This window comes from Pectinophora gossypiella, chromosome 21, assembly GCF_024362695.1.
Source record: "Pectinophora gossypiella chromosome 21, ilPecGoss1.1, whole genome shotgun sequence".
Lineage (NCBI taxonomy): Eukaryota > Metazoa > Arthropoda > Insecta > Lepidoptera > Gelechiidae > Pectinophora > Pectinophora gossypiella.
In genome coordinates this window covers 5,970,411-5,980,378 of record NC_065424.1, presented here as the reverse complement: position 1 = coordinate 5,980,378, position 9,968 = coordinate 5,970,411, and the positions used below count along the sequence as shown (strand labels likewise).

Here is a 9,968-nt window from a genome sequence, read left to right as displayed (position 1 = left end):
CGTGGTGGTTTAAGGCCCGATCTCCCTATCCATCCATATTATAAATACTTACCCTAAATTGTGTAAGTTATGTACGCCGTAATTGTCATATATATTAGTCACAATACCGTGACCTTCTAAATGTAAAAGTGTTTTAATTTGTATGTGATGTGGCTGTACTTAATAAATAAATGAATAAGTCCAGCCAGGAATGTCTTGGTGCGGCCGCTTCACACGCTGACGTGAATAACAGGCGACATGCGGACTCGTGCAACTAGTGCTGAGGGCTTATCTCTTGTTTCTATGATCCGTGGGCGCGCCACAATCGCGCAGCAATTTTTCGCAGGCAACCATCAAACATACATACATACATACATAAACTCACGCCTATTTCCCACCGGGGTAAGCAGAGACTATAGAATTCCATTTGCTTCGATCCTGACACACTTCTCTTGCTTCCTCCACATTCATCAATCGCTTCATACACGCACGCCGGTTCAGAGTAGATCAAAAATAGTAATTATTATTTACCAGTAAGTAAGAAACGAAATGTTGTCAACTGGACATATATCTATGAAATAACCGTGAGGCCCCGATCGATTCTCCCTCGACATTTACGGCTTTTTTTTTTGTCATGAACGATATCTTTATTTCTTATTTTTAGAAACTACATATAGAAAAGTTTTGTAAAGGTTCATTTACGTTTATTTGTTACAAAAATACAGAACGCGAAATGCAGAATGCTTTAAACGCGGTAAGAACCCGTTATTGTGTGTTTTAATTATAAAAATACAGAAACTTAGTAAGTATAATAATATACTTTTATGAAAATGTATATTTGAACATTATTTTTAGAAAATACATTATTATTTTAGCTCTTGTGGCACTATAACTGATTTTTTAGCCGCCACTTTCTACTAAAAATTACTCTTCACCGTTGCTGCCAACCTATTATTTTTGCTACCTGCTTTCATTATTTTTACATCCCTAAATCCAATTAATTTGTCGCCTCGTTAAATACATGCCTTTTTTTATTATCAAAATATTAGATATAAAATAGAAAATAATCGATCGGTTCAGTCTCGACCTATGTGGAATAAAATGAATAAAATAATATTTATGTAATTTAATTTTTCACGTTCAAAAAGCGCTGACTATGTAAGCCAATTTCGAAAAACAAATATTTTTGAATTTTTTTGTTCTTTTTTTGAATTTTTTTGAAGTGATGAATATTTTTTGTGTTAATTGATAGCTCTACAAATAATATCAAGATTGTTATCATACGACTTAGACTAGGGGGTAGAGCCCATACTATTAACACACGGAAGTATTTAGTCTAAAAACGTTCCTATTTCAAATAACTGAATTATAAATGCAAAGTGTTATGTTGTTGACATTATTAAATGAGTTTTTTTTTTTAAATAAAAATTACAGTTCAGATAATGAACTTGCTATAATACCGAAGTTTATAGATGTTAGAGCTATTTCAGACCGAACGTAGTTCAAAAATAATATAAATGGCGCTGTAAAGATTTTTAAAGAAAGAAAGAAACATTTATTACTTCCGGACACCACAGACACAGACAGACAGGTTTTTCTCCATTTCCCCTTCTAATTTCGTGGATAACAGACATACTTAGATGCATCTTTTATCTTTGTTTCTGGGTAACATAAATGATGATCTTTGTTATTACACCCAGGCACAATTACATTTTGCACCCATTATTATTCTGTACAAAATAAAGAGAAGCAATATATTGCAATACCCGAGTAATGAGAAAATAGGTAATTTTAGGGAACGTAGCCTGGAAAGTCCCCCAGTCCGTCACTAGCATAAAACATCAAACAAAATCACTTTTTCATAACATACGCTCACAACTACCCCTCTTCGGGTAGTCATAGTTACATCCATCACATTACAAGATGAACTAAGAACCCACGCCTCATCGAGCTTTCTGTTAGGCCAGTCAGTAAGCCGTATCGCATTTTTTAATTTAATTGTTAATTTCTGTTAGAGGTCTATCGGTCATTAAGCACTACATTATTGTTCGTTCGGCGAACGACCTCTAGTGTGACGTGTACCTTAGCACATCTTCAAATAACGCACGTGGTGGGCGGTAGTGGGGGGACATTCACAAATATGAGTCTAACCTTTAATGGAAGAGGATATTACACATTATATTCTTTGAAGACGAACGGAGGTTACGCCTCTATAAAGTACCTAATACATATTTGAAATTAGAAAAGTTTATCGAACATATTTGAAATTAGAAATGACTAAGATTTTTTAAATAAGATTTTATATTTAAATTTAATTATGCTCAATATATTTAAATATTAAATTAAGAATTTAAATTAATACAATCGAATTTATACTTTTGAGCTTATTTTTTTTAAGTTTACTTCTAGTCAGTTAAATTAGTTTTTAATATTAAATATTAATGTTAATATTAATTTAGATGTTATATTAGTGCAAGTGTTTGGTGTTGTGTGGTCTGAAGACTCAAGATGAAAGTGACAGCTGTTCTCTTGTTAGTGACCTTTGGTATGTAGAAAATTATCTACTTGATTTGATAACTTTTTCTCTTTTTTAAAGAACAAACTCATAAAGCATCACGCCTGTATCCCCGAAGGGGTAGGCAGAGGTGTATAGTATACACATCCACTCGTCACCAGCTATGTTTAAGTCACATGTATTATGGAGCGAGCTTATTGCTAATAGGCTAGTTTCCAACTAGTCACATCAGTTACTTTTTACTAAACGTCAAAACACGAAATTACTATGGAATTTGTATGAAAAAGCAACCTGTGACGTCATAGAAAAACGTGACAAAATGTCGCACTTATTATTACATTTTTCTTTATTAAAATTCATGAGTAGGTTAAATAGCAAAAAGAAAACGTTTTTGTCATCTTTAGATCTCTCTTTATTTAGTAATCAGAATTTCGTAACTTATCTTTGACCTAGGAAACTGCCGAATTACCGGGAATAATTCCTGGTAATCACGTGATATCAATTATATAGGATCCAAACATGAATGTAAACTTTTTAAATCGAATTCAGTGGTTTAGAGCCCGAACCAGGGCTCTCCCAACAGGGCTCTCATGGATTCCCCACATGGAAACAAACTCAGGAGCTTACAAAAATCTCTTCATTGTTCTTCATTTTCTCCTTCTTCATTAATGTGGATAATAAACACAAACATAAGTACATAAATGTTATGCCGCATGTTAAAAATAATTAACCCCGATACCGACCCCGCCGGCATGGTCGACGATTACCCTCATTCAGCGCTTATCGCTATCGACCCACTAGAGTCGATTAATTCTTTCAAATATTCTTTCTCTCAGACGACGCCCTGAGCCGAGGTCCGCGCCCAACTGGCCACCCTCAGGCCTGTTGTCTTAAATTTTGAACCGGGTGAGTTCCAGCGTTCCCCATTTGTCCGGCCAAGTAGTTAATACCATCTGCGGCAAATCTACAATAAGTCACGTCAAAAAAACACCGCATGTTAAAAAAACGATCAATTTCTTTCGCAAGACAAACAATTTTACGCTTTTTATAAAATCATCAACGTCGTAAAATAAAACATTTAAGAGCAATCTAGTTCAAGGCGTTTGCGCAACTATTGAGAAACATAGAATTCAATTTAAATACCTTTAGCTTTTACCTTATCTTTGTAAGTTTACTGCTTAACATGATAAGTATGTGCTTCGGAAGGCACGTTAAGCCGTTGGTTCCGAGCTACCAGCCTGTTCACTATCACCAACCGGCAGTGGAGCAGCGTGGTGGAGTATGCTCCGTTCCCGTCCGGTTGATGAAGGGAGCAGCGGGACGTATATAGGCTATTTCTGTTTTTGGACAGAGTGGACTTGTACCAGCGCAACTACTTGTTCACTATAATACACTCACGCGCAGATGACTCCTGATGATGATGATGATTTCTGTTTTTTTTACGTTTTATGTCATATATTTAGTATGTCTGTGTGTCTGCCAAATCTTCAGGTTAGGTGAAAAAACTTATATGTATACTTATTTTTTTAACAATTGAAGTGAGAAATTCGAAATTTAAATACCCAGAGTTCATGAAAGTGTTAAATGTTTGAAGTTGATTCAAAATTGATTAAGTAATAAGTAAGTAGTTTGTTTTTTAAAAAAGTCTTAAGGTAAATTCCAAAACTTAAACTTCTTAAAGCTTCACTACACTTGACCTATTGACGTGTCATGCTGTAGGCTGACCGTGAGTCGGGGGTGTTTTTTGGACAATGTTCCCTTTGATTTACTTTTATTTAGTCAATAAATATTTCTAATAAGATAGATAATAAAACTCTACGCGTGTTTAAAAAAATATATAATATAACACGTTAAGCTGCTTGTCCTCCCTGGTGAGAATGTCGTAAAATCCGACAGTCCAACATAAAAGATTATAAGTATGTAACGGCCTCCATCTGGACCATCCGGAGGTCCCGGGATCGAATTCCGGTGGGGACATATTACTAAAATCACTTTGTGAGCCCTGGTTTGGTCAGGATATTGCAGGCTGATCACCCGATTGTCCGAAAGTAAGATGACCCGTGCTTCGGAAGGCACGTTAAGTCATTGGTGCCGGTTACTACTTACTGATGTAAGTACGTAGTCGTTACATGAGCCATGTCAGGGGCCTTTGGCGGCTCAATAGTAACCCTGATGTTGTTTGATGAGGTTGTTATTCCAGCTCATAACCTACTTGATAGAAGTAGATACACACGACACACACACACACACACGATGGGTGTAGTCTTTTGTTTTGTATTATGTTTTTTTCTGTTTGTGCAATAAAGTATTTGTTATGTTATGTTAAGTATGTCACATCTTTTATACCCATAAAGAGATAAAGAGATAGATAGATATGTCCCTCAAACTATTAAACGTGTGGTGCGTTTACTTTCGCAATGGAGTAATCGGTCTTATTGTGTTGTATCGGCCAGTGTTACAAACATTATGCAATAATAATTTTAGGTAACATAACGTTACTAAATGATACTCGTAATATGACTAAACTGAGTTATTACGACAAATTGTACAGTCGAATTCATTAATGTAGAATATCCTTATTAACATACAGTTCATCATAATAATATCCATTTTAGGACTGCATATCAAAAGCGGTTTTTTTTAAATAATAAAGACTCGCGTGTCACCACTATCTCGTCTAATGGTAAGTGACTATGTTGTCTAAGCCGGTTCACGCTTACCTAGCAAATGCCTATTCACTCTAGCCTTGAAGACAGATTATAACGAGTTGGAAAAACACGACGGGAGACAGTTCCAGTCCTTTGCTGTTCGCATAAAAAAGGACGCAAAACGTTTAGTGCACCACAACATAAGGATGGAATGCCTGTAGATATCTAGTTGTCCGTAGATGGAATAGATTGGGTGGAATAAACTCGTGAAGTTCCTTCGGACACTCACCGAAGTGTATCCTAAAAAAAACCGATGAAAAGTTGTGTTCTGAGTACCGCCCGGATTATTATTTTTAATTACAGTTTCTTTAACCATAAGCGAAGGTTGGTAGTAGGGCTGGCAGAGGAAGACCTAGAAGGACGTACATTGACCAAATTGGAGATGTCCTTAGAAAAGGTTCAGTACGGTCTACTCTGAACCGGCGTGCGTGTATGAAACGATTGACGCACGTGAAGGAAGCAAGAGAAGAGTGTCAGGATCGAAGCAAATGGAATTCCATAGTCTCTGCTTACCCCGGTGAGAAATAGGCGTAAGTTTATGCATGTATGTTTAACTTTAAGACGGCCTGGAAGAAATTTCTTTTCAGGATTAAGCCGCCTGTCGTACTTCTATTGTCCTATTTGTGATTGTTATTTTCCTTGTTTTTGTGAAATCTCAAAATCGAGAGAAGAAAAATATATCGAGGAGCGGGTGTACTTATTACTATATCTAAACCTCTGCCTACCCTTTCGGGGATACATGCGTGATGCTACCTTGTTTCTTTACATAATAATGTACCCGACTGTACCGATACTTAACGAAGCACCTAAGCGCTACTTGAATTTAATTTTAGGTGGGTACTTAAACACAAAACTTTTGAAAAGCGTCTTGTTAAAATTCCACTTCTTGTATTGGGAGTAAGTAGGTACGTTACATAATTCAACATGTAATACAACTTAATGAATATGATTTCGGTTTGATAATGTCAAATGCTACTTTTGGACAAATTATACCTAACTCAGGTGTTAAATTTGCATATTTTGATTACCTACCTGGTCTCAAACCTGATTTAGATTTTTATGATCTACGAGACAATTCACTGAATTATTGAATACTTCCTTATTTCTCTCTTGTTTTTTCGATACTGACTCTAGGTATTTATATCGATATTATCGATAAGAATAAGAATAAAGAATAAAATAAATTTATTGCCAGTAACAATTTACATTTGCTATATAAACTAAGTACTTAATTATGAATATTGCGAATACGGGCAAAAGGAAATGGCTCAGCTTGTGCTGCGATGGAGCCATGTTATGGCGCCATCCAGCGCTGGTTTTCAGTCATTTCCTCTTCCTGAGATATTGTGCGGAACATTTGAATAACTATATTACTATATTTTTGATTTTTTTGGATAACATTTGAATAGTCGCTGTGGTGCGTGGTGCACCGAATTGCTTCGAAATCGGGGTGCGCCGGTTCGAACCACGGTACGGACTTGCACTAATGAGTTACTAATACAGTCGGCTCGACCATTATAGACGACGATACGGCTCACCACCTATCACGTTGGTCTAAGAGAAAGCTCGGTGAGGTGTGGGTGTAGTTCATCTTGCGATGGATGTACATCTGGCTACCCCAATTGACAACATTTCAAATTTTTAAGCCGTGGTTTTTTTGTGCTATTTCGAAAGTACTTGTTTAAATAGAAGACACGTATTTTTTCTTTTCAAGATTTTTCCACTAGAAGTTACAAAAAATATTTTTTGAAAATTGGATTCTGCCATTGATAGAATGAAGGCAGTATAATGTAATGTACCTTTGCATGCGTATTTAAAACAAGTCGCAAACAAAGTGTCATGTTATGTATGACATTTACTTTTTTTATAATTTTTATGTAAAGGTCTGAACTTATTATGCCTTCCTCTTCTGACCTCGTGGATTTTTCAATATATTTCTATTATTACTGAATTAAAAAATCTGAAAAAATGTGTTTTGTGTAAATCATAGAAATATCTCGAAATGGTTTTCGATTTAAGGCACCATAGTAAAAATGAAATGTTGTCAATTGGCATACATAGAGTAAGGAATAATAAACACTACGTAATGGTGGTTTAGTTTCAGTCCTGTGTAGCTTAATTTACATCGCATGGGACTAAACATACTTATTAAATGAATACTATCATTTTCATGAATTTTGCGACAGGAAATTCCACTTGATTCCACCAAAATCCACCAAAGTTTTCGTTACGATATCACTAACACTCTGTATAATTTTGTGCATCATTTCTTACGGTTACTTAACATTCTGCTTTCGTTATCACTACAAACTTTTATCTGGTCGTCCGGCCCTCGGGCTATTTGCTACTTTGACCAATTGTATATGTCACGAGTAACCTTTTTGGTTACGCAAAGTTATTGTTATGGAGGTTTAAGTAACGCAAACGGGTTATGGTGGCCCTTGTATCACTACATAGTATAAAACAAAGTCGCTTTTTCTGTCCCTATATTCCTATGTACGCTTAAATCTTTAAAACTAAGCAACGGATTTTATACGGTTTTTTTAATAGATAGAGTGATTCAAGAGGAAGGTTTATATGTATATACTTAATAACATAATTAAATCACATAATAACGGGTTCTTACCGCGTTTAAAATGGGGATATGAGGCTCCCGATATTTCCAATCTCATCAGTCATCCCGTGACCATGGCACTAGCAACAGTGTCGAAATATCGGGAGTCTCATATCCCCATTTTACACGCGGTAAGAACCCGTTATTATGTGTTTTAATTATGATAATAACCGCGTCAACTTAAAACAATGTATAATAATATCCATTAAATAGTGGCGAAATACTGTTATTTTTGAGGTTTTTAATGTGATGTCGTAAATAATATCATTTTTTCCTCAGCATTGCACACGAGCGAAGCCGGGGCGGGTCGCTAGTTACTTATAAGTAATAAACACAATAGTTTCTATCGCATGTCCTATGTCGCTTCAATACCTACCACGGAATAGAATATTGAGGTTGGAAAGGCCTTTTTTTTTATTTGACGTGACTTATTGTAGATTTGCCGCAGATGGCATTAACTACTTGGCCGGACAAATGGGGAGCGCTGAAGGCTCTCACCCGGTACAACGTTTAAGACAACAGGCCTGAGGGTGCCCAGTTGGGCGTCGTCTGAGAGGAAAAATATTTGAAAGAATTAATCAACCCTAGTGGGTCAATAGCGATAAGCGCTGAATGAGGGAAATCGTCGACCACGCCGGCGGGGTCGGTATCGGGGTCCTGAAGTGTTTGGTGTCGCGAGCTGATTGGCTGCCTCTATGGTTAGAGTAGTTGGAAAGGCCCTAACGCGCATTTGGTATGAGAACCGCCCGTTCAACCCCACTACTACTCCTGCAAACAGTTATTACGATAGCTCTACAGCTTCTCAAATTCCATAGCTATTTTACCGGCGATGTATTTTATGTGATAGGCTTCAATCTTAATTACTTTTCGTAAGATACTGCATACAAAAATGTTCTTTTGATTGATATTTTGCCCTGCAGGTTACAACGATCAAGACGACCTTTTAATATAGGCACCTACTATCGCGGAGCTCTGTGTGTCGTAAAGTTTGCGGACGAGTGGAGTGCAGAGTTGAAGTATGAACTATTTGGTAACAGTTCATTCTTCGGCTTAGCAAGTGTATGGCGCGCGTTTCGCGGTCACTTGGCCCTTCGAACCTCATTCTTCTATTCCGTGTCTGTTACCCTGCTGGCGACGCTCTGGGCTGAGGTTCAGTGGTTTCAACGTTAAACGTAATAGACAGATAAAGCCTAGGTTACACAGTGCGAGCTAACATGCGAGCTGACCGAGTCAGTTATTGAGGTGCAGCTACTAAGCACGTGTGACCGCATCATACGAGTTACTGTCATGTGCGAGTGGGACAGTTGCTCGCGTTTGAGTTACTTCAACATTTTTTGTTTTTACTCGCTACTTGCCTTCCCCCACCACACCACTTGCACGCCGCTCGGTCGTCAACTCGCACGATTTTGCGAAAGGACAGTAGCTCGTAAACTCGGGCCCACGGCGGGTACAGTCTTTCTTGTTTGGGCGACATGATACAAACGAATTATACCAGTACACTGGTATAGTAGCTGTCTTCTGCAACGCCAGCAGTTTGCATAGTGTGATCGTGCGAGGCGAGTCGAGCTACTGTCATACAAGTACACAGGCACAGTAGCTGTCTATTGTCACATCAGCTGCTCGCACTGTGTAACCTAACCTTAAGTTGTAAGTCTTGCAATCGTGAAGTTTGCAACGTAAAATTCACGCATCCAATGAGGGACTTTGCTATGTTCCCCAAAATAATATAGATGGCGTTGTACAGATTTAACACGACAAAATAATTACCTATTTTCTCATTGCTCGGGTACACAATTATTCAAAAATAGAATGTAATAGCAGAGGCATATACTAAAATAGTTGTCGCTTGATATACTCATAATTTGGATCAGATATGGTATAGAATGATATTGCTACACATATTGCACCTCTTTATTTTGCTCAGAATAATAATGGGTGGAAGATGTGTTGTGCCTGGGTGTAATAACAAGGGTCATCATTTATACCTAAAAACAAAGATAAAAGATGCATACTATGTCTGTTATCCATGAAATTAATAATATACTTTATTGCACTTAACAACTAGTTACATTACAAACAAGAAATGGACGTAAAATGGAAAATGGATGGAATGAATGGATGGAATTAAAAGGTTAAACGAAAGAAAAATTTA

The 9,968-nt window shown here is 37.0% G+C and overlaps 1 protein-coding gene across 1 annotated transcript in view; it reads left to right on the top strand.

The window, feature by feature from the left end:
• Positions 1–2,455: 2,455 nt before the first annotated feature.
• Positions 2,456–9,968, top strand: part of LOC126376492 (uncharacterized) — a 34,230-nt gene continuing 26,717 nt past the window's right edge. The window contains exon 1 of the mRNA XM_050023916.1: positions 2,456–2,524. Within this exon, the coding sequence (XP_049879873.1) occupies positions 2,488–2,524 (37 nt within the window). The 5' untranslated portion in view covers positions 2,456–2,487. The remainder of the gene's footprint in view (positions 2,525–9,968) is intronic.